General features: G+C 59.4%; 1 protein-coding gene across 1 annotated transcript in view; it reads left to right on the forward strand.

The window, feature by feature from the left end:
• LOC126232406 (uncharacterized PE-PGRS family protein PE_PGRS20-like) overlaps positions 1 to 24,121 on the forward strand; it is a gene marked incomplete at its 3' end in the record, with an annotated part of 74,526 nt that extends 50,405 nt beyond the window's left edge. The window contains exons 6-7 of the mRNA XM_049942669.1: positions 8,905 to 9,052; positions 23,974 to 24,121. Of these exons, the coding sequence (XP_049798626.1) occupies positions 8,905 to 9,052; positions 23,974 to 24,121 (296 nt within the window). The remainder of the gene's footprint in view (positions 1 to 8,904; positions 9,053 to 23,973) is intronic.
• Positions 24,122 to 24,648: the final 527 nt, after the last annotated feature.

Here is a 24,648-nt window from a genome sequence, read left to right on the forward strand (position 1 = left end):
TGACGGCGGCGAGGTAGACGGGCGCCCCGGCGCCGACGCGCTCGGCGTAGTTTCCCTTGCGCAGGAGGCGGTGGATTCTGCCGACCGGGAACTGGAGCCCAGCCCTGCTTGAGCGGGACTTTGACTTGCCCTTGACTTTGCCTCCCTTTCCGCGTCCGGACATGGCGTTTGGCTAGTGGCGTAAGCGTGAAACACGTAACCGTAACGGTGCGAGCCGCAGCGAGTCGAGCAGCGGAGTGCGTGCGTGTGCCGGCGGCGGCGGAGACTACTGCATTTGTGCTGTCCTCGCTTTCGAGGAGAGCATATGTGATGGAGGGTATTGTCCTCTGGGACATTTCCTCCTCTATGCTGTGTCGGTAGTTTGTCTTTGCTGTGTGGTATGTCATTTTAAGGTGCAGTGTGTTTATTGTTTCTATGCTGCCTTATGGGCTGTCTTAGTTTGTTACTATGGTTTTTGGTCGTCTGTGTCTGTCAAGTGTTGAGTCGTACTGTCCCAAGTTTTTGATAAGTCTGTTGTCTGATCTGGCCGTGTTTTCGTAGAAACTTTCGGCCAGGTCTTTGAAACGCTCGTGGAGCGTAGGTAGTCCCGCTGCCTCGTGGAGGTCAGCAGTGGGGAAGCGGAAGGGAAGGTGTAATGCCCTTTTAAGCGCTCGGTTTTGCACAGACTGGAGTTTGCGAAGATGCCAGTGTGACGCGTATCCCCAGACAGGGCAAGCGTACTCCATAATCGGTCGAATGAGTGAACAGTACGTTCTCACTCCTATGTCAGCCGCTAGGGTGCTGCGAGTGTTTAGGATAGGATACAACATTTGCATCCTACCACTGGCTTTGCGGCGCAAGTCCTCGATGTGAGCCCGCCAGGTGAGCCTGGTGTCGAGAGTGACTCCAAGATACCTGGCGGTGCGTCGCCATGGGAGTTCTTGGCCGTTCAGCTTGAGCAGTAGCGGCTGACGGGCTGGAGCCCGCTTGCCCAGTTTCCGGGTGATCATTATGGCTTGAGTTTTCGTCTCATTGAGTGTGATGCGCCATTTTTTAGCCCAGCGGCCGGTCTCGTCCAGCGCTGTTTGCAATCTTCGCGTAACCCTGTCTCTGTTCGGGTTACGCGTGAAGAACGCTGTGTCGTCGGCGTACTGGGCAGCGTGCACAAACGGTACGGTCGGGAGGTCGGCAGTGTACAGGTTGTACAGTACCGGGCCCAGTACCGACCCCTGGGGCACGCCCGCCCTGATGCGCCGTTTTGTGGAAAGCGACGACTCGATCCTAACGGAGAAAGTCCTTTGGGAGAGATAGCTCGCGAGTAGCTTCACTATCGGACCTGGGAAGCCTTGGGAGAATAGCTTGTAGAGAAGCCCGGTGTGCCAGACAGAGTCAAAGGCAGCGGCTACGTCAAGTAGCACTACCCCGCAGTAACTTTTACGATTGAAGCTTTCGGTAGCTGCTTCGACGACCCTCATTAGTTGCTGGGGCGCGGAGTGTTCCTGCCTGAAACCGAACTGAAAGTCAGGCAGGATTTGTTGCGTTTTGACGTGGTCGAGAATGGGAATAAGTAGCAGGCGTTCGTAAATTTTGCTAAGGGTTGGCAAAAGGCTGATTGGTCGGTGGTTCTGCGGGATAACCGGGTCTTTACCGGGTTTCGCGATCGCGACGACTTCTGCGTGTTTCCAGCACCTTGGAAACTTGCGGGAACGCGTGATCTCATTGAAGATGTTTGCGATGTGGGCTACGGCAGGGGGTGGGAGGTGCTTCACTACTACGTTATTGAGCTGGTCGTGGCCTGGGGCTCTTTTGTTGTGTAGCGACCTGATTACTCTGTTCACGTCGTCGGGTGTGAAGAGCGGTGTGTTTTCTTCGTCGTCGTCGGCGTCGTCCGCCGCGAGGAATGTGGCGAGCTGACGTCGAACGACGGCTTCGTGGTCCCTGTCCTGCGCCTCTGCGGGGCGGAACTGTTTTTCAAAGGCATCTGCCAGGGCATTTGCCTTATCTGTGGTGCTAAAGACGAGTCCGCGCTCACCGTGCAGAGGTGGCAGTCTGGCGCGTCTTTTGGTGATCTGTTTGGTCGCCTGCCAGAGGCTATTGTCGTCCACGCGGAGGGCTGAAAGCCGCGCCGACCATTGCTGGTTGCGGTGCTCAGTGAGTGCCACCTTCAGCTCTCTTTGTAGGCGGTTCAGTAGCCTCCTAGTTACGGGGTTCTTTGTGAGCTTCCACTCTTTGGCGATCCTATTTTTGTTTCTGATTTGAGCAAGCAGGTGCGGCGGGAGTTGCTTAACAGGGGGAGGGCCGTCCGGTGGCCGTGGTGTGGCATCCTTTGCTGCTTGCAGGATCGTGCTGGTGAGATCTTTAAGCGCCTGTTCTGCAGAGTCTGCAGTTGGAGGCGGGGCCTGGGCAATTGCTGAAGTTACGTCAACTTTGAATTGCTCCCAGTTAGTGCGCTTGTACGAGATGTGTTGTTGCTGGAGAGGTACCCAGTCTCCTATGTCAACCTCGAGAATCACGGGATTGTGATCGGAGGACATTCGATTGACCGAATGCGCGGTCACAAATCCCGTGATTCTTTTGGTGAGCGCTATGTCGAGGACGTCCGCCCTCCCCCCGTTTCGGGGGAAGTGGGTGGGCTCCTCTGGACCCCATATGTGAAAGTGGTGGGTGCGCGCGAGTCGTTGCAGTTGACGACCAGCTCTGTTTGAGTTTCGCGAGTGCCAGTCTGCGTGCTTGGCATTCAGGTCACCGCCAATGAGGAGTTTTCCTCTGATTTGGCCTAGGGTTGCTATGTCGTCCTCTTCCAGAGTGTAGGAGGGAGGGCGATATGCTGCAACGACAGTGAGGGGCCCTGTGACAGTGGCAATCTCTATTGCCACTGTTTCTATTTGCCTAGTTGCTGGTGGGTGGACCTGATAATGGGGTATTCCGCGTTTGACGTATGTTGCTACCCCGCCTCCAGCGGTGGGCCGGTCGGTCCTATAGCAGTTGTAGTTGGGTACCGACACCCTTACGCCCGGTTTTAGGTGTGTCTCGGCCACCATACATACGTCTATGTTTTCGTCACGTAGGAACTCGCGGAACTCATTGTTTTGTCCGACGATGCCGTTGGCGTTGAAGACGCACATTCTGAGTCCTTGGATGTGGGGTCGTCTATCCATCACTGGGGGGAGGATTTCTCTGCTGTAGTCGCATTGTTATGCGACCCTTGGAGCACCAAATTAATGGCGGTTAGAATTTGGGCGTTCTGTTGCCTGATTTCGTGGAGCAGTTGCGTTAGGAGGCCTAACGTTTGCTCCACGACACCAGACGGCCGTAGGGCATTTGCACTCTCTTCAGAAGTGCTGGGCTGAGGGCCTTGTGACAAGCACTCAGCTGCCGCTACTGGCTGCAGACTGGCCTTTTGAGTTTGAGGGGAGGAGGCTTCCCTGGACGTTTCTCCGTTAGCGGGGAACGGCTGCTGGGCTGAGTGTAAAGTTGGAGTCGTTTGTTGACTCCTGTCAGTGCCTGCCACGGTCGCGTAGCTTGCGCTACCTCGCGGTCTCGACCGGGTTGTTGTCGGTCGTGTTTGGTGCGGTTGCGGATTGGCCGGCGCTCTCAAGTTCGTAGAGCTGGCGCCACGGTTGGGTTTCTGTGTGGCGGGGGGCTTGGTGCCTTGTGCGCGTAGGCGGTATTCCTTTTGTACACGGCAGCCTTGGTAGAAGGCGCCGTGTCCAGATTCGCCGCATAGGGCACACTTGCTCTTCGGATCGCCTCTCTCTAAGGAGCACTCGGATGTGGGGTGCCCTTCTGCGCATTTCATGCACCGGGTTGGCATGTCGCAGTGTTTGGCAACGTGCCCTAATCCCTGGCAGTTGTAGCACTGCACGTTGCCACTTTTCCTGCGCAGCGGTTCGATGGTGACCGGCACTGACAGGACGTGTGTAATTTGTTTTAGCCTGTTTTGAGGGGTGTCAGGCAAGTTGACTTGGTACAGTGGCCATTTGTTGCCACTGTATAGTTCTCGCATGTGGGTGACGCCATTAACTTCGTAGCCCTGCCTCTGCAGGTCCTTCCTAATGGCGTCGGTGCCCACTTTGCGGGGTAAGTCCCTGATTACTAGCTTCATCAGCCGTTGTTTGGCTGTGGGGAAGGTGTAATGGGGGACTTTGTGTTCAGAGAGCAGGGCCTTCACAGCGGTGTAATCGTCCAGCTCTCTGAACATAAGTTTAATTTTGTCCCCTCCGGCGGACTTTGCAGTAAACTGCTTCTCGCCTAAGCAGCTACTGACGAGGGAGTGAAGCTCCTCGTAATTTTTGCTGAATTCAGCGATAATGGGGGGGAGTCGGTGTCTTGGTGTGTGTGTGGGTTGTGGCGCATCACCACTCGCGGGTACTGCTTCGTCCTCGTCAGACAGCGGCAAGAACTTGTTGCTTGTAGAAGCAATGCCTCTTGCCTGCTGGGTGACGGGTAGGCGGGCGGTTTTCCGCGCTTTCTGAAAACCGTCGGCCTCGGTGCCTGATGTCTGGGGCTCTGTAGTGTCTGCGGGGGTGGGTTCCCGGGATTCGTCGATGACGAGGGGGCGGTCTGTCTCGTCCCCGCTCCCTGAGGGGGAGGGAGTACGTGCCTTGGTGGTTGGCGGTGGGATTGATGTTGCTTTCTTAGGTGGTTTCCGCCTGACGGTGGTTTTGTGCTTTCTGGCACTTTTTACCACGTCTTTGATGCGCTTGGACGGGGCAGATGGATGTTGTGTCTTGGTTTGTTCGGGAGGAGAGGGTTTAGGTGCGGGAGCGGTCTTTTTGGGTTGGGCATTGGGTGTGGGTTTGGGGAGGATGCTGACTGGTAGATGCCTTCTTTGTGCTGGGGTAAGGTGCTGCGCCAGCGCTTGTGCCTGCCCTGTGGTGATCATCAGGGTGGCCATGGACATCCTACCGCTGGTAGGTGGAAGAGATGAACTTCTTTTAGTCGTGTACTCCCCGTTTGCATGTCGCACGCAGGTAAGGGAAGCAAAGTCAAAGGCTGCCGTGGGACTACCAGTTGCCGCCTTTGTTGCCGACACCGTTAGGTTTCCGGCGGCAGAACCTGGTCCTATCACACTAACAGGCGCGGGACACTGGCCAGAGGCCAGGCCCTGACCTGCGAATGCCCTAACGCTCGGGGGAGCAGAGCTATTCTCTGCGGCAGCTGAGGCGCTCGAGCCAGCCGGAAAAGCGGCCGGCGGAAACAAAGAGACGGCGTCGTTGCCGCCAGCAGCGGGCTGCTGGGGCCCCAAGGCGCTGCTGCAACTCGACATCGCAATCGACGATTCGCTCGACATCGACATCGGCAATCTGCTGCGAGTGCTCGTTTACGCCTTAATAAAGGCGCATCCGAAAACACCCCTGGTTTGTCACCCGTACAAGCGGGGGCCTATGGCTTCGCGTAACAGACTGACGGAGACTTGCTCAACGCCCGACTGCCGCTCGGCGAATGGCGGCGGCGGGGTGGGGGTCCCTTTATGGGCTCGGGTGCGGCGGCCGGTTGCGCGCGCGCCCCATTGGTCGGCGGCCGCAACAGGGCGAGCTGGTAAAGGTGCGGTGTTGCGGTAGCGGCGGGTGCCACTGTGTGGGGAGACGCTGACTAGAGCGGAGCGCTTGCTGCTTGTTGTTGTACGTTCGAGATGCCGCCCAAGACTAGCGGGAAGGCCGCCAAGAAGGCCGGCAAGGCGCAGAAGAACATTTCGAAGGGCGACAAGAAGAAGAAGCGCAAGAGGAAGGAGAGCTATGCCATCTACATCTACAAGGTGCTGAAGCAGGTGCACCCCGACACGGGCATCTCGTCGAAGGCGATGAGCATCATGAACAGCTTCGTGAACGACATTTTCGAGCGCATTGCGGCCGAGGCGTCTCGCCTGGCGCACTACAACAAGCGCTCGACCATCACGTCCCGCGAGATCCAGACGGCTGTGCGGCTCTTGCTGCCTGGCGAGCTGGCCAAGCACGCCGTGAGCGAGGGCACGAAGGCGGTGACCAAGTACACGAGCTCCAAGTAAGGAGGGGAGGTTGTTACTTCGGCTCTTGGAAGGAAGGAAGCTCCCTCCGTTGCGAGAGCGGCAAAACGGCCCTTTTCAGGGCCACCAAATTGCCTTTGCGGGAAGAGCGGAATTGTTTGTGTGTGTGTGTGTGTGTGTGAGAGGGGGGCGGCATAGCTACCCGGTTTGGTTGTGGTTGCGAGGCAGCTGGTGGTGTGGTCTCGAATGTGGTTGTGGTTACTGGGGTACGGCCGCGAGGGTTTGGTTGCCGCCGGTGTGACGTGGAATGCGTGCACGAGTCCTGGCGTGGTTGTTTGTCGACACATAGATAGATAGATAGATAGATAGATAGATAGGAGGTGTTGGTGCTGTCTGTGGCGCTGATTCATTTCTTTGTCTCCGTCTGCCCGGTTAGTCACGTGACTGCAATTGAAAGTCCTCGCGATTGATTGATTGTTGGCTGTCACCGTTACGGCCGTCTGCGGGTGTCTGTTGTCACATCATACATGATGGCGAGGGTGAAATGTTGTGTTGCCGTCGACTATTCCCTTTGCTGTACGGCGCGTTGGTGTGTTGGTTGACGTTTTAAATGGACGTGTCGTACTATCATGCATATCCATTACGATGTCGCCAAGAAATGTACGGGCGGGTGGGGTAGGCGACACGCACGGTTGCCCTTGATTTGTGATGATAGCCGTTTCTTGCAGTTTGACTGATGATTGATTGGACTGTTGTGCGCACGCACGTCATTCAAGGTGCACGTGTGTTCGGTTGAGTACAGTAAGCGTGAGGCTATGGGCGTACACGCGTTTCGTTGGTCTGTGTCCCCCGGTGTGAAATGGCAGGTGTGTCGGTGATGTGATCCGATCCGGCGGCTCTGAGTAACTGTCAATATCGGCGCGATACACCGGCGTCATGGCAACGTGTCGGTGTGAACACCAGTCGCACTGTGGCACCGTCGGCGCCGCGAACGGTGACGAAAGGCTGACCTTTGATCGGTCGAGTGTCGTGTCTGGGCAGAACGTGTGGAATGAGCAAAACTGTTGGGGACGGAAACAATGGTGGAGGAGGGGAACGGAAAGTAATAAAACAAACAAACAAAATGGAGAAGCAATCACCGGAAAACGAAGCAGGGAAAAACGGAGAGGCGCTGTCTATAGCAGCGGAACGTTCCCGTGCATTGCAGCCGCACTGAGAGGCGTTTACGGCGCGGCTGCAAGTGTCGGCCGTGGCGACGGCTGAATTGCATTGCCTTCCCGGATGAAAAAAAAAGCGTTCGCCGACATGGCTCGGAGGAGGAATCTATGAGAATGCCTTGCCCTTGCCTGCCGTTTCGTGTGCCCTCCTGTTGTGTACGCTGTTGTTGTCCGGTGTAGCGAAGGGTGTGTATGTAGGGGTGGGTGGGTGTGTGTGTGTGTGTTTAGAAGGTCGATAGCTGCCGTCACGGCAGTCAAAGGTGTCGCGAAAAAGTGTGTTAGCCGTGGTTGGTTGGTTGGTTTGTGTGTTTTAAAGAGAAGGGACGAGAGAGAGAGAGAGAGTGAAAGTAGGTGGAGAGAGAGTGCGTTGCGTGTTGCCTAACTGCGTCCGCGAATATGGCAGTAGTTGGTGGTGGGCGTGCCCTTGCATGTGGCCCGGAAGGCGTGTCCGTTTCGCGGTAGTGGCACCGCTGCTGGCATATTCGGGAGATGGGAGGGGGCGCGAAAGGAGAAAGGAGACGCGGAGGGAGACGCGGAGGCTTTAAAGACGGGGAGGGCGCGTGTGGGTGGCTCGCGCTGCGCTCGGCGGTTGTGTTTGTGCAACAAATGTGTTGCCGGGAGGGGACCGTTGTTGTGGTGCGGTTGTAGCCGCAGACGCGGCCGGCAGTGAACGTGAGACGACGGGTGCGGGCCGGGGCGGCGCATGTCGCCGGTGCCATGCCTTTTAAGAGCCGCGCGGTCGGGGGTGTGCGCACCGTGTGTCGTGTTGCGAGACGGCAGCATTTGTGCTGCGTGGCGTGGCGTGGCGTGGCGTGGCGTGGCGTGGCGTGGCGTGGCGTGGGGGCGAGGAGAGCGAGCCGCGCGGTGTGCTTGGGCGCCGGAGAATGGCACACTGCGCCTGCCCGTTGAGGAGGCCGATGGCCGTGGTGTGGTGGAAATGGAGCGCGTCGGACGTGCACCAATGGGAAAGAGAAACAAAGCGGCGACAACGAACGAAAGGGGGAGGGAGGCCATTGTGTCACATGCGGCGGTGGGAGGAAAAAGAAAAAACAAAAACAAAACAAAAAAAAAAAACAAGAAACAAAGACGTAAGAAAGAGGAGAAACAACAAGGACAATGAGTCGTGCGTTCGCGAGGGGGGTGCGCGTGTCACTCCGGTACGCGCAGTGCGGGAATAGAGGCAGCGTCGGCACGGAGAAGCAAGCAAGCAAGCAAGCAAGGAAGGAAGGAAGGAAGGAAGGACGCACGCGCGCTGCGGCGTTTGGCGCGGTTTGCGGCTGGCGCCTTTGGTGGCAACGGCCAGGACAAGCAGCGGTGTATGGTGGTGTGCGGGGCGGACAGGGGCGGCGGCGGTGGTGGCCTGGGAGGAGGCGAGGCGAGGCGGCGCCGACGGTGGCGTGTGGTACGGCGAAAACGGGACGGACGGCGGATGTTGGAGAGGCGCCGCGCACGCAGACACATGGAAGGAAGGAACGAACGAACGCAAGGGAACAAATGGAGGGGGCGAATGTGGAGATGCGGGCAGGCGGTGGTGTTTGTGGGCATGTGGTGGGGAGAAGGGCGGGGGCGGGAGGACAGAGGCGAGGCGACTGCTTGCGTGCTCGCCCGCTCGCTCGCGTGTCTTTTGTTTTTGTGTTTGTGTTTCCATCGTTTGGTCGCCTTGGAGCCTGTCGGTCCCGTCCGTGTGTGGCCACGCTTCGGGCGCGTGTATGTTTGTACGTTTCGTTTGTTCGTCTTCTGCAGCAGAGGCGGTGCGCGGCAGTGGGAACGCCTGCCTGGCGGCTGGGACGGCCAGCAAATGCGGTTGGATGGGCGGCCACAGCACCGCACCTGTGCCCAAGGAGGCGACGCTGGCGGCGGGGCCCCCTCGGATGCGGCCGGCTGGGGCTGTGTGCGCTGCCGCCGCCGCCGCCGCTGCTGCTGGTGCAGCAGCAACGACGACGAACAACGAGTAAGCAAGAAGAGGACGAAGCGGATGGCTGGTGGGTGAGTGCATTTAGGCGGTCGACAAGGCAGTGCGTGATGTGGCGTTGTGACGGGGGTTTGCTCACGTGGCCTCGTTGTGTCGATGCGCAGGAAGATGAGATGCGGGCAGACGCAGACGCGTACAGAGAGACGAGCCCGGTCTGCAGCAGGATGTGGGGCGCGGCGCGCCGAGTGCAGAGCAGCGCGCGCCGCCTGGGCCGGGCTGGGCCCGCCCGGCGGCGGGCCGCGCTGTTGTCGCGGACGTGAGCGCCCCCTGGCGGGTGGTCGGAGGCGGCGCGGTGGACGTGTGTCCGGTTGGCCAGTGCACATTGCGAGTGGCTGGCTGGCGGTCGGCGGCGAGACGGGAGAGGAGGTATGTGTCGCGGGCGCCTTTGCTGCGCTGCGTCGTTGCGTGCCTGGGCGTGCGCCTGTCGACTGTGTGTGACTGTGTTGGGCGTTGTGCCACGTACGTGTGTGCTCGGCCGAAGGCGTCGGAAGAAAAAGAGAGAGAGAGACGGGCGGGGAAAGTGGGTCGGTGTGCGTGCGTCGCCCGTGATGCGATGATGTCGCGTCATGTCTTGTCTTTGCGAAACGGCTGCCGAGAGGTGTGTGGTGGCGAGCGGGAATGTGCGTTTGGTGGTTGCCGGCCGGCCGGCTGTTGTTGGTGGTTCCTCCTGTGGTTGTTTGTGCTGCTTTGATGGCAACGTGGAAGGACGCCGGTTTCCGTGCCTTGCGTGTGGTTGTGTCGACGGTGACTGGTTGGGGGTGTGCGCCGATGCACGTGCCATCATGTTGTCATGTTTGGGTCGTGAGTGTGTTTTTTGGCTGTGTTGTTGTGTACGGGAAGGGGGGGAGAGGCGGCGGCGGCGGGTGATAGTGCGTGCAGTAGTGCCGTTGCGACGGGCGTCGGGTGGAGCCGTGCGTAGTGGCGGTGGCGGAAAGGTGTAGGTTGCGGGAAGCGAGCCCGTCGCGTGTCGTTGTCGTCGTCGTCGTCGTCGTCGACGGGGTCGCGTGCGCTGTGAATCGAGAGTGGCGGGAAAGGAGCAGCGTGCCGCTGTGTCGTGGTCGTTAGCAGAGGCCTGTGCTTGTCCGTTTGTTTTCTGTCGGACGCTTGGTGCGAGTTGTTTGTTTTGTTGCCGCCGCCGCGGTTGTTTTTGTTTGTCGGCTGTGCTGTGTCGGTGGGTCGGCGAGCTGTTTTGCGGTGCGTGAATGTGTTGGTGCAAAAGTGGCGGCGGCGTCATGGCTGCGACCGCGACGAGCCGCGGGCGCGCCATTGATGATGTTGAACACAGAGCGGCTGTGTGCAATGGGAGGCCTTGTGTACGGGTAGCGGTGTTGTCGTACGTGCATCCGGCCCGGTGCGGAAAGCGCCGTTGCGGTTGCGGGGTTGCCTCTGGTCGCGACGTGTGGTGCTCGGCTTTGTGGGTTTTGTGGTGCCCGTTTGGCCGGTGGGTGGTGTTTTTTGTGTGTTTTTGTTTTTGTTTTTTTTTTGTTGTGTGTGTGTGTGTGTGTGTGTGTGGTCGGTCTCTTTGGCGCTCGGTATATATCTGCCTCCTGCTCGGTCTTGCGGCGGTTTTGTCGACGTCGTCTGTAGTTTTTTTGCGGCTTGCCGACGACCGACCGACCGACCGACCGACCGACCGACCGACCGAACTACGACCTACCTGTGACAGCTACGTGTGGCGCCCGAAGGTGAACGTAACGTGACCTCGGCGCCCTTAGCCTAACCTAAGATGTCCGGCCGTAAGGTAGGTGCGGCCACCTGACGCCTCACGTCCGAACGCTTAACCTAACTTTGACGCCTAACCTAACTTTAACCCTTAACCTAACCCACGTCCAACCAACGTAACCTAACCTAACCCAAGCGACGCCAACCCTAACCTAAGGTGTTGTACAGTGCGAATGTCGAAGGCATGTTATAGTCGTAGGTGGAGAGCACTGCACGCAACAAGCGGCTACACGGGTAGCAGGGGTTGTGTGGCGTGGGCTGGGCGGTTTGTGTTAGGTTAGATGGCCTTGGGCAAGTACAGAAAGGGGGCAACAGCAGCCTCAACGGGTGCGGGGACCAAGCAGCAATCGGTATTGTTTGTCAACTGTCGAAGCTGCGTTGGTACAGTACCGGAACCGCAAGCGCTGACAGAGAAAGCACCGAAGCTCTGCAATCGTTATAAGGTACAGAAAGCTGGCTGACGCCAGGGATAAATTCTGCCGAAATTGTCACAAAGGTACGGACGGTGTTTTAGAAAGGCTCGATTGCATGCAACCGGTGGTGGTGTGTTCGTCGCTGTTTAGTAGTGGTTTTGATCCTGTAGTGAAGTAGAAGTGGGTGGTTCCTGTGAAATATTGTGGGTGGAGGTTACACTCAACAACCGAGCTAGGTTTAATAATAATTGGCTCCTTTGACCGACCTCCCGACGCAGCAGCATTAGTGGCAGAACAACGGAGAGACGGATTTGGAAACACATTTCACATACATTTTCCTCAGCATGTTAGGGTCTTAGGTGGAGATTTCAATGTACCCGATATAGACTGGGACACTCAGATGATGTTCAGGACGGGTGGTTGGGGGACAGAGAGCATCGAGTGACATTATACTGAGTGCACTGTCCGAAAAGTACCTCGAGCAAAATGAACAGAGAACCGACTCGTGGAGATGACATCGTGGACCTACTGATGACAAACAGACCCGAACGTGTTTCGACTCTGTATGTGCAGAACAGGGACGCAGTGATCATAAGGCCGTTGCAGGGAGGACGGTGTATCTGTTTGGCTAGCAAGAGTAATAGAAGGCAGATTTCCAGACGACCTGACAGATGAAAACGCAAATGCCTGTTCCGACACTGACAATGTTGAGTGTTCATGGAGAAAGTGCAAGGCAATGGTAAAAATGCGTTTTTAGACAGGTACGTGCCGAGTGTAGAACTGTGAGGGATGGGAAAAAAAACCCACCGTGGTATACTACTACAACAACAACAACGTTAGGAAACTATTGCGAAAGCAAAGAGAGCTTCACCCAAAGTTTAAAACGCAGCCAAAATCCTCCGAGACAAACGGGAAGCTAAACGATGTCAAAGTGAGCGTAAGGAGGGCTATGCGTGAAGCGTTCAGTGAATTCGAAAGTAGAACAAACCCTATGTACCGACCGACGTTGACAGAAAATGCTAGGACGTTGCGGTCTTGCGTTGAATCGGTAAGTGGCTCGAAACAGCATATCCAGACACTCCGGCATGGCGATGGCATTGAAACAGAGGATGACACGCGTAAAGCTGTGGTGAAATACCTAAGCACCTGTTTCCAAAGCTGTTTCACAGAGGACGGACCGCACTCTGCAGTTCCGTCTTCTAAATGCTCGCACGAACGAGAAACTGGCTGACATCGAAGTAAGTGTCCAAGGAGGAATGGGAAAGTCCGCCGGACCCGACGGGATTACCAATTCGCGATTCCTACACAGGGTACGCGAAACAACCTGCCCCCCTCCTAACAGCCGTGTACCGCAAGTCTCTGGAGAGGAAGGGAGGGTTCCAAATGATTGGAAAAGAGCACAGGTAGTCCCAGTCGTCGAGCAGATGCGCAAAACCATAGACCCATATCTCTGACGTCGATGTGTTGTAGAACATGTTGTTTGCTCGAGTATCATGTCGTTTGTGGAAACTCCAGAGTCTACTATGTAGGAATCAACATGGATTCCGGAAACAGCGATCGTGTGTGAGACCCGGCTCGCTTTATTTGCCCATGAGACCCAGAAAGCTCCCAGGTGGATGCCATTGTCCTTGACGTCCGGAAGGCGTTCGAGACAGCTCCGCACCGTCGCCTGATCAACGACGTAAGAGTCTACAGAATATCAGACCAACTGTGTGGCTGGATTGAAGAGATGTCAGCAGACGGAACACAGCATGTTGTTATCGATGGAGAGACAGACGTCTACAGACGTTAAAGTAACCCCTGGCGTGCCACGGGGGAGTGTTATGGGACCATTGCTTTTTCACAATTCACATCATATAAATGACCTAGTAGATAGTGGCGGACGTTCCATGCGTCGTTTCGCGGATGATGCTGTATGTAGTATACAGAGAGGTTGCAGGACGATCGGCAGCGGATAGGCACCCGGTGCAGGGGGAGTGGCAACTGTCCCCTTAACATAGACAAATGTAATGTATTGCGAATATACAGAAAGAAGGATCCTTTACTGTGTGATTGATTATATGATAGCGGGACAAACACTGGTAGCTGTGACGTCTGTAAAATATGTATCTGGGAGTAGGCGTGCGGAATGATTTGGAAGTGGAATGATGATCAGATAAAAGTAAATTGTTGGTAAGGCGGGTACCAGGTTGAGATGCATTGGGAGAATGCTTAGCAAAAACAAAAAAATGTAGTCCATCAACAAAGGAGGTGGCTTACAGAAACACGCGTTCGACCGACCCATACGTGAGTGTTGCCCACCAGTGTGGGACCCGTAGCAGGTCGGGTTGACGGAGGAAGATAGAGAAAGATCCAACGTTTTCGTCACAGGGGTATGTGGTAACCGTGATAGCGTTACGGAGATGGCTAAGTGGCAGACTCTGCAAGGGAGGCGCCCTGCATCGCGGTGTAGCTTGCTCGCCAGGTTTTTCTCGAGAGGGTGCGTTTCCGGATGAGGTATCGAACATATTGCTTCCCCGTACGTATATACCTCCCGAGGAGATCCCGAATGTAACAGTAGAGAGATTCGAGCGCGCACGGAGGCTTTCAGACAGTCGTTCTTCCCGCGTAACATACGCGACTGGAACGGCAAAGGGTGGTAATGACAGTGGCACGTAAAGTGCCCTCCGCCACACACCGTTGGGTGGCTTGCGGCGTACAAATGTAGGAGGTCGGCTGTCGTGTGTGCTTGAAGGCAGATGCGGTGTGTCTGTCGTTGCGGACGGCGGTCAGCCCCCCTCGCGTAAGCGGCGAGGGGCGGCGGCGCTCGGTTGGCCGGTGCCGATGTTGCGCAGGCGGCGCCCGTTTTCTTTGCGGCGGGCAATTTTGTGAGAAACGGGCGCGAATGTTGGCGGGCGAGGTGGCCCGACGGCTGCGGGCCGATCGGGAAACGGTGGGAGGGCGATGGGGCGGCGGAGGTGCGTTTGCACGGCCGGCATCGCCGCACGCCTCCGCTTGTGTGGCTGTGGCGGCGGCCGCGCTGGCCGGGCTGGCGCGGCGACGGTGTGGCAGTTTTGCCGAAGGTTTGGCCATTGTGGCGGGTCGTCGGCTGGGGCTGTGGGGGCGGCATGTGGGCGGGGGCGGCGATTCTCGGCGGGCCGAGCCAGGCTGTAGCGCGCGGTAGCTGCAGTTTGGCCGTGGTTTGCGGCGCTGCCGTGGCGACTGGTTGGCGACTGTGGTGTGGCCGTGTGTAGCCCCATCCTCGGTGGTTTGAACGGCGCGGGTGGTTGCGGCGCAGGTTTGGGGCTGGTCCGCACAGGCTGTCGGACGTTGGGCGGTAGCAAGCGCGGGAGGCGCGGCGCGGCGGCGCGCAGAGTGGCGGCCGCTCTCTCGGCCGTCCGCGCCCGCCCGCGACACTGGCTGGGCCTGGCGGCGCGGCGGCTATTCTCTGCCGCCGTGCTTGCCGCCTGCCGCTCTCGCTCTCGCTCTCGTGTGCGTACGCGCGTCGTCCGTCGAAATAATGGCAGATCAGGCGGCTACGAACGAGACTGCTGCGGCACCCGCCGCCACCGGCACGACGAAGAAGGCCAAGTCTGCGGCGTCTGCGAAGAAGCCGCGCGCCAAGCCTGCGCACCCGCGCACCTCTGAGATGGTGACGGCCGCCATCAAGAGTCTGAAGGAGCGCGGCGGCTCGTCGCTGCAGGCGATCAAGAAGTACATTGCCGCGCACTACAAGCTGGACGCGGAGAAGCTGGCGCCCTTTATCAAGAAGTACCTCAAGTCGGCCGTCGTGGCTGGCGAGCTGGTGCAGACGAAGGGGAAGGGCGCGTCCGGCTCTTTCAAGCTTGCCGGCGCCGGCGGCGGGGCGGCCGAGGGCGGCAAGGCCCGTGCCGGCGGTGCGAAGAAGAAGCGCGCCGCTCCGGCCAGCAAGGAGAAGAAGGGCGCCCGTGCGGCCGGCGCAAAGAAGGCTGGTGGCGTGAAGGCGGCGACCGGTCGGAAGGCGGGCGCCGCCAAGAAGGCGTCTGCGGCGTCGGCGGCTCCCGCGGGTGCGAAGAAGGCGGCTGCGGCCAAGCCGGCCAAGGCCAAGTCGCCGTCGAAGGCGAAGAAGGCCGCCAAGGTTCCGACGAAGAAGCCGAAGGCGCCGCGCCCGAAGAAGGCGACGACGCCGTCTAAGGCGAAGGCGTCGCCCAAGAAGAAGAAGTGAAGTGAAGTAAAGTAAAGAAAGGAAAGGGGAAGGGCTGGCGCTTGACCCCGTCGTCCCCCACCCCCCTCCCCCGCGTCGTCTAGTGGCGCGCGATGGCACGGCTGCGCGCGGCCCAAAACGGCCCTTCTCAGGGCCATCAGAGGACGTCGGGAAGGCGTTGATTGTCGTGCCTGGCGCGTTGTGTTGTGTTGTTTGGGTGGCCGTGCGTGCATGCGCCGTGTGTGTGTGTGTGTGTGTGTGTGTGGTTGGTTGATGTTTGTGTGGCGTTTCTGTATGACCCTTGTGGGTACTGTTTGCGTGCCGTGGTGGATGGATTGTGGGGCCGGTGGCGGTAGGCGGCGGCGCGCGGTAGCGGAGCGGTTGTGGCCGTTTTTTTGTTTTGTGTTTTGTATTTTGTGCGGCGGCCGACGGTTGGTTTCTCATGTTTCTGGAGACTCTGCTTGCTTTGCGGATGGCGCGTCTTGTTTTTGTGTGTGTGTGTCCTCTGTCTCTGAAAGGGAGACGTTGAGACGTGGAAGTGGCCGGCGGGAATTGGGAAGGCGCGGTGGCGCCTCGGAGACGGCGGCGGCCAGCCACCCGTGGGTGACGTCGTCCGGCTGTTTGTTTGTGTGTGTGTGTGTGTGTGTGTGTACTGAAGGGGGTGGGGTGTTGATGACGTCGAATGTGATTGTTGGCGAGAGCGGCTGTGGACGGGAGGGTGGGAATTGTGGTGGTTGTTTTAACGGGGCTAGAGAGAGAGGCTGGGCGGCAAGACCGACAAAAGTTTTGCTCGCGACGGAGAGATGTTAGTGGCCCTGAAAAGGGCCGTTTTTGTGTTGCGCGCGTGCGGTGCCGTGCCGCGGCTAAGCGGTTTAGGCGCGCTCGCCGCGGATGCGGCGCGCGAGCTGGATGTCCTTGGGCATGATGGTGACGCGCTTGGCGTGGATTGCGCACAGGTTGGTGTCTTCGAAGAGGCCGACGAGGTAGGCCTCGCTGGCCTCCTGCAGGGCCATGACTGCGGAGCTCTGGAAGCGCAGGTCGGTCTTGAAGTCCTGGGCGATCTCGCGCACTAGGCGCTGGAACGGCAGCTTGCGGATGAGCAGCTCTGTGCTCTTCTGGTAGCGCCTGATTTCTCGCAGGGCGACGGTGCCCGGCCTGTAGCGGTGGGGCTTCTTGACGCCGCCGGTGGCGGGCGCGCTCTTCCTCGCCGCCTTGGTGGCGAGCTGTTTGCGCGGCGCCTTTCCGCCGGTGGACTTGCGGGCCGTTTGCTTTGTGCGGGCCATAGCGGTTAGCGGTGCGTGCGGTAGCGAAGCGTCCGGTGCTGCCTTGACAACGGGCCCGCGCGGGCCCGCGCTGCGCTTATATGCCCTCGGTGCGCGTGGTGGGGGGAGGGCGGGCCAGAGTCTATATAGGGGGGCGGCGCGCGCTCACGGCGCACCAGAGCGGCCTGAGCTGGCGAGGTAAGCGCATCGCTGGTGTTGCGCGCTTCGCTTACTCGGCCGCTGAGAGCTCGAGAAGAGGTTTTCTGTGCTGTGGGCGCTGCGGAGAGCAAATTGTCGTGCGTTGTTTTGACAACGCGTGCAAATTGTCGTGTTCCGCGCCTCGCAGCATGGGAAAGAAGCGTACGCAGAGGAAACCTGCCGCTACGATGGGTCCTTCGGTTGTGCAACTCACTGAGTCTGCCGACCGTGCAAGGAACTCCAGAGAAGACGAGTCGCGGCCTGTCCCCCCTTTGTACGTCAAGTGCAAAGGCGGGTGGACAGCGCTGTTCGACACCATGACGAGCTGCGCTCGGAACGAGGTGGTCTACGAGTCTGTCGATACAGACTCGCTGATCTGCGTTCGAGCCGCAAACGTGGCCGACCACAGGGCGATCAAGGTCGCAGTGGCCGACCACATCGTCGACGCGCCGCCGGCGCGAGAGAAGGCACCTTCCGTAGGAAGGGTGAAGACGACTAAGGCACTCCTCAGGGGGTTGCCTTGGTGCTGTGATGAGGCAGCGGTCCGGGAAGGGCTGCTGCGAGCCGGGTTTGGTGGTGCAGCCGCAAGGTTGCACAACCGAACCAACAAGAAGAGGGCGCCGCTCTATGCCGTGACCGTGCAAACGGTCGACGGCGGGAGCGACATCTTCGACTTGCGGAAGTTGCTGGGCTTCCCGGTTACGACGGAGGCTCTCCCGACCGCCATGGATCCTCAGCCCCAGTGCTTCAGGTGCCAGGGCGAGGGCCATGTAGCGAAGTATTGCCGCAACGCGGCGCGGTGCGTCAAGTGCTCAGGAGAGCACGACAGCCGCGCCTGCGACCGCGGCAGCAACGCTCTGCCGACTTGTGTCCGGTGTGGCGGCCCGCACGTCGCCAGTTGGCGCGGCTGTGCGGCTTTCTCAAGCCGCAGCCGTGCCGGGGGCGGCGAGGCGGCCGCGGCCGCACCGACGCAGCAGCAGAAGAGAAGACGACGTCGGAAACGGCGTAGGGCGCAGAACAGCCCGGTGCAGCTGAGGGAAGGCGCAGCAGCAGATCCACCTGCCAGGGGCGGGGACGGCCGCTCGGAAACGGGTAGCCAGGACGCAGCTCGCCTTCCTGCGAAGAGATGTGACCTCGAACTCGGCACCGCCGTGAAGGAGGCCACAGCAGCCCTCAAAGCCGTCATGACGGCGGAGAGGGCTGCCTTCGCAGCCGCCGTGGCTGCAGAGAAGGAAGAGGCCTTGAGGCAACTGCGTGCAGTTTTCGCCCAAGGCCTCAGTGCAGTCGTACCTGCGAACACTCCTGCGACCTCGCAGAAGGATGTTCGCGCGCCTATCCCAGCTCTTGTTCCAGCAGCAGCGCGGGTGAGAGGCGCAAAGAAGAAGAAGACAACCGCCGCCGCAGAGGAGCCGCTGGCGACGCCGACTGCTACGGGACCACGCTCCGCAAGGGGACGAGGTGCCAATAGGCCAGTCTTCATCGCAGAAGCGTCGCCGCCCTGCCGCGCCGAATTTGTATGTTACAGGGAGTAAGCCACTGCGGCCGGCCCAGGAGACTACAAGCGAGCCCAGCCGCAGCACCGGACTGCCCCAGCTGACAACCACGCAGTACATAGGTAACGTTGCACGATACCTCACGCTAACCCCCCTCACCTTGCATGCTCTGTCGCAGCTAGCAAGCCGCTACTGCCCTTACCACCCGTCCTACTGTCGCAGAGGTTTTTTTTCCCTTGGCGCTGGCCTTGGCACTTTTTTTTCCTCTGCTCTTAAAACCGCTACCCTTCGATCGTTTTCGACCACTACTATCTCCTGATGGACCATGTTAATGAGTAGTCTTACCCAGACGCATGGATAACATCACAGCCTGCATCCTGTGACGCCTGATTCAAAACTAACATGCTTACGGAGGTGACAGTAAAACTTTTGTGTTGGTCACCACGTTGGTGCGGGCGTGGAGGGGCCCCATCCTATTTTTTTTGCTCACGGCGCACCGTAGCCGACTCGCTAGCGCCGGGTGAGGAGCTGCCGCTTGTGCTTTTTTTGCTTGAGGAGGAGGAAGAATGACAGGCCGCGGCAAGGGAGGAAAGGGGCTGGGGAAGGGTGGCGCCAAGCGGCACCGCAAGGTGTTGCGCGACAACATCCAGGGCATCACGAAGCCCGCCATCCGCCGCCTGGCTCGCAGGGGCGGCGTGAAGCGCATCTCTGGTCTGATCTACGAGGAGACCCGCGGAGTGCTGAAGGTGTTCCTGGAGAACGTGATCCGCGACGCGGTGACGTACACTGAGCACGCCAAGCGCAAGACTGTGACGGCCATGGACGTGGTGTACGCCCTGAAGAGGCAGGGGCGCACCCTGTACGGTTTCGGCGGTTAGGCAGGCAGCCGGTGTGCTGTGCTGTGGCCTTCCCGCGGCCGTGCCGTTGCCCGTGCTTGGTGGGAGAGACGAAAAACGGCCCTTTTCAGGGCCACCACACTGTTCGGAAATTGAAAAGTGCGAAAGGGTCTGTGTTGCCTGCCTGCCTCTGTGTTTGTTGTTGTTGTGCGCCTCTGTTGCTTTGCGTGCGTGCGTTCCGTTTGGAGATTCGACGTGACGTGTGTGTGTGATGGATGCGGGAGGGCGCGGCTGAGTCCGGTGTGTGCGTGGTTTGTTTGTGGCGCGGGCCGGGACCATCGATCGGATCAGCTGTTTGGTTTGGTTTGTGCTGTGCCTGTGTGTTTGGAGAGCGCGCGCGGCGGCCCCGCGTGTCGTCCGTCGTCGGGCCGTTACGCGCTGTGTGTGTGTCGCGCGCGCTCTTTTAATTATGAACATATTAACAATGATCACATCACATTATTGGTGTATTGATGTCGTTGTCGTTGTTTGGAACGCGACTGTGCGTGCGTGGAGGGGTGCAGAAAAAATGTGTGTGTGTGTTCGGCCACACGGGCTGTGGACAAGATGGCGGACGTGCGCCGGCGCCGGCTGCGAATGAATGACTGTGGACGTTGTTGTAAAGTGCGGCGAGGACGACGGAAACTTTGCTTTGGACGTAGGTTTGTGTGGTGGCCCTGAAAAGGGCCGATTGTTGTGAGGCGAGCCGGCAAGGCAAAGGCGCGTTTGCGTTTGCGTGCAGGGAGCACGCAAGCGCAGCGCCGCGGTCCCTGTTTAGGCCTTCTTCTCGGTCTTCTTTGGCAGCAGGACGGCCTGGATGTTGGGCAGGACACCACCCTGTGCGATGGTGACGCCCGACAAGAGCTTGTTGAGCTCCTCGTCGTTGCGGATGGCGAGCTGCAGGTGGCGCGGGATGATGCGCGTCTTCTTGTTGTCGCGGGCCGCGTTTCCGGCCAGCTCGAGCACCTCAGCCGCGAGGTACTCCATGACGGCGGCGAGGTAGACGGGCGCCCCGGCGCCGACGCGCTCGGCGTAGTTTCCCTTGCGCAGGAGGCGGTGGATTCTGCCGACCGGGAACTGGAGCCCAGCCCTGCTTGAGCGGGACTTTGACTTGCCCTTGACTTTGCCTCCCTTTCCGCGTCCGGACATGGCGTTTGGCTAGTGGCGTAAGCGTGAAACACGTAACCGTAACGGTGCGAGCCGCAGCGAGTCGAGCAGCGGAGTGCGTGCGTGTGCCGGCGGCGGCGGGGTGGGGGTCCCTTTATGGGCTCGGGTGCGGCGGCCGGTTGCGCGCGCGCCCCATTGGTCGGCGGCCGCAACAGGGCGAGCTGGTAAAGGTGCGGTGTTGCGGTAGCGGCGGGTGCCACTGTGTGGGGAGACGCTGACTAGAGCGGAGCGCTTGCTGCTTGTTGTTGTACGTTCGAGATGCCGCCCAAGACTAGCGGGAAGGCCGCCAAGAAGGCCGGCAAGGCGCAGAAGAACATTTCGAAGGGCGACAAGAAGAAGAAGCGCAAGAGGAAGGAGAGCTATGCCATCTACATCTACAAGGTGCTGAAGCAGGTGCACCCCGACACGGGCATCTCGTCGAAGGCGATGAGCATCATGAACAGCTTCGTGAACGACATTTTCGAGCGCATTGCGGCCGAGGCGTCTCGCCTGGCGCACTACAACAAGCGCTCGACCATCACGTCCCGCGAGATCCAGACGGCTGTGCGGCTCTTGCTGCCTGGCGAGCTGGCCAAGCACGCCGTGAGCGAGGGCACGAAGGCGGTGACCAAGTACACGAGCTCCAAGTAAGGAGGGGAGGTTGTTACTTCGGCTCTTGGAAGGAAGGAAGCTCCCTCCGTTGCGAGAGCGGCAAAACGGCCCTTTTCAGGGCCACCAAATTGCCTTTGCGGGAAGAGCGGAATTGTTTGTGTGTGTGTGTGTGTGTGTGTGTGTGTGAGAGGGGGGCGGCATAGCTACCCGGTTTGGTTGTGGTTGCGAGGCAGCTGGTGGTGTGGTCTCGAATGTGGTTGTGGTTACTGGGGTACGGCCGCGAGGGTTTGGTTGCCGCCGGTGTGACGTGGAATGCGTGCACGAGTCCTGGCGTGGTTGTTTGTCGACACATAGATAGATAGATAGATAGATAGATAGATAGATAGGAGGTGTTGGTGCTGTCTGTGGCGCTGATTCATTTCTTTGTCTCCGTCTGCCCGGTTAGTCACGTGACTGCAATTGAAAGTCCTCGCGATTGATTGATTGTTGGCTGTCACCGTTACGGCCGTCTGCGGGTGTCTGTTGTCACATCATACATGATGGCGAGGGTGAAATGTTGTGTTGCCGTCGACTATTCCCTTTGCTGTACGGCGCGTTGGTGTGTTGGTTGACGTTTTAAATGGACGTGTCGTACTATCATGCATATCCATTACGATGTCGCCAAGAAATGTACGGGCGGGTGGGGTAGGCGACACGCACGGTTGCCCTTGATTTGTGATGATAGCCGTTTCTTGCAGTTTGACTGATGATTGATTGGACTGTTGTGCGCACGCACGTCATTCAAGGTGCACGTGTGTTCGGTTGAGTACAGTAAGCGTGAGGCTATGGGCGTACACGCGTTTCGTTGGTCTGTGTCCCCCGGTGTGAAATGGCAGGTGTGTCGGTGATGTGATCCGATCCGGCGGCTCTGAGTAACTGTCAATATCGGCGCGATACACCGGCGTCATGGCAACGTGTCGGTGTGAACACCAGTCGCACTGTGGCACCGTCGGCGCCGCGAACGGTGACGAAAGGCTGACCTTTGATCGGTCGAGTGTCGTGTCTGGGCAGAACGTGTGGAATGAGCAAAACTGTTGGGGACGGAAACAATGGTGGAGGAGGGGAACGGAAAGTAATAAAACAAACAAACAAAATGGAGAAGCAATCACCGGAAAACGAAGCAGGGAAAAACGGAGAGGCGCTGTCTATAGCAGCGGAACGTTCCCGTGCATTGCAGCCGCACTGAGAGGCGTTTACGGCGCGGCTGCAAGTGTCGGCCGTGGCGACGGCTGAATTGCATTGCCTTCCCGGATGAAAAAAAAAGCGTTCGCCGACATGGCTCGGAGGAGGAATCTATGAGAATGCCTTGCCCTTGCCTGCCGTTTCGTGTGCCCTCCTGTTGTGTACGCTGTTGTTGTCCGGTGTAGCGAAGGGTGTGTATGTAGGGGTGGGTGGGTGTGTGTGTGTGTGTTTAGAAGGTCGATAGCTGCCGTCACGGCAGTCAAAGGTGTCGCGAAAAAGTGTGTTAGCCGTGGTTGGTTGGTTGGTTTGTGTGTTTTAAAGAGAAGGGACGAGAGAGAGAGAGAGAGTGAAAGTAGGTGGAGAGAGAGTGCGTTGCGTGTTGCCTAACTGCGTCCGCGAATATGGCAGTAGTTGGTGGTGGGCGTGCCCTTGCATGTGGCCCGGAAGGCGTGTCCGTTTCGCGGTAGTGGCACCGCTGCTGGCATATTCGGGAGATGGGAGGGGGCGCGAAAGGAGAAAGGAGACGCGGAGGCTTTAAAGACGGGGAGGGCGCGTGTGGGTGGCTCGCGCTGCGCTCGGCGGTTGTGTTTGTGCAACAAATGTGTTGCCGGGAGGGGACCGTTGTTGTGGTGCGGTTGTAGCCGCAGACGCGGCCGGCAGTGAACGTGAGACGACGGGTGCGGGCCGGGGCGGCGCATGTCGCCGGTGCCATGCCTTTTAAGAGCCGCGCGGTCGGGGGTGTGCGCACCGTGTGTCGTGTTGCGAGACGGCAGCATTTGTGCTGCGTGGCGTGGCGTGGCGTGGCGTGGCGTGGCGTGGCGTGGCGTGGCGTGGGGGCGAGGAGAGCGAGCCGCGCGGTGTGCTTGGGCGCCGGAGAATGGCACACTGCGCCTGCCCGTTGAGGAGGCCGATGGCCGTGGTGTGGTGGAAATGGAGCGCGTCGGACGTGCACCAATGGGAAAGAGAAACAAAGCGGCGACAACGAACGAAAGGGGGAGGGAGGCCATTGTGTCACATGCGGCGGTGGGAGGAAAAAGAAAAAACAAAAACAAAACAAAAAAAAAAAACAAGAAACAAAGACGTAAGAAAGAGGAGAAACAACAAGGACAATGAGTCGTGCGTTCGCGAGGGGGGTGCGCGTGTCACTCCGGTACGCGCAGTGCGGGAATAGAGGCAGCGTCGGCACGGAGAAGCAAGCAAGCAAGCAAGCAAGGAAGGAAGGAAGGAAGGAAGGACGCACGCGCGCTGCGGCGTTTGGCGCGGTTTGCGGCTGGCGCCTTTGGTGGCAACGGCCAGGACAAGCAGCGGTGTATGGTGGTGTGCGGGGCGGACAGGGGCGGCGGCGGTGGTGGCCTGGGAGGAGGCGAGGCGAGGCGGCGCCGACGGTGGCGTGTGGTACGGCGAAAACGGGACGGACGGCGGATGTTGGAGAGGCGCCGCGCACGCAGACACATGGAAGGAAGGAACGAACGAACGCAAGGGAACAAATGGAGGGGGCGAATGTGGAGATGCGGGCAGGCGGTGGTGTTTGTGGGCATGTGGTGGGGAGAAGGGCGGGGGCGGGAGGACAGAGGCGAGGCGACTGCTTGCGTGCTCGCCCGCTCGCTCGCGTGTCTTTTGTTTTTGTGTTTGTGTTTCCATCGTTTGGTCGCCTTGGAGCCTGTCGGTCCCGTCCGTGTGTGGCCACGCTTCGGGCGCGTGTATGTTTGTACGTTTCGTTTGTTCGTCTTCTGCAGCAGAGGCGGTGCGCGGCAGTGGGAACGCCTGCCTGGCGGCTGGGACGGCCAGCAAATGCGGTTGGATGGGCGGCCACAGCACCGCACCTGTGCCCAAGGAGGCGACGCTGGCGGCGGGGCCCCCTCGGATGCGGCCGGCTGGGGCTGTGTGCGCTGCCGCCGCCGCCGCCGCTGCTGCTGGTGCAGCAGCAACGACGACGAACAACGAGTAAGCAAGAAGAGGACGAAGCGGATGGCTGGTGGGTGAGTGCATTTAGGCGGTCGACAAGGCAGTGCGTGATGTGGCGTTGTGACGGGGGTTTGCTCACGTGGCCTCGTTGTGTCGATGCGCAGGAAGATGAGATGCGGGCAGACGCAGACGCGTACAGAGAGACGAGCCCGGTCTGCAGCAGGATGTGGGGCGCGGCGCGCCGAGTGCAGAGCAGCGCGCGCCGCCTGGGCCGGGCTGGGCCCGCCCGGCGGCGGGCCGCGCTGTTGTCGCGGACGTGAGCGCCCCCTGGCGGGTGGTCGGAGGCGGCGCGGTGGACGTGTGTCCGGTTGGCCAGTGCACATTGCGAGTGGCTGGCTGGCGGTCGGCGGCGAGACGGGAGAGGAGGTATGTGTCGCGGGCGCCTTTGCTGCGCTGCGTCGTTGCGTGCCTGGGCGTGCGCCTGTCGACTGTGTGTGACTGTGTTG

This window comes from Schistocerca nitens, unplaced genomic scaffold (genome assembly GCF_023898315.1).
Source record: "Schistocerca nitens isolate TAMUIC-IGC-003100 unplaced genomic scaffold, iqSchNite1.1 HiC_scaffold_487, whole genome shotgun sequence".
Classification (NCBI taxonomy): Eukaryota; Metazoa; Arthropoda; class Insecta; order Orthoptera; family Acrididae; genus Schistocerca; species Schistocerca nitens.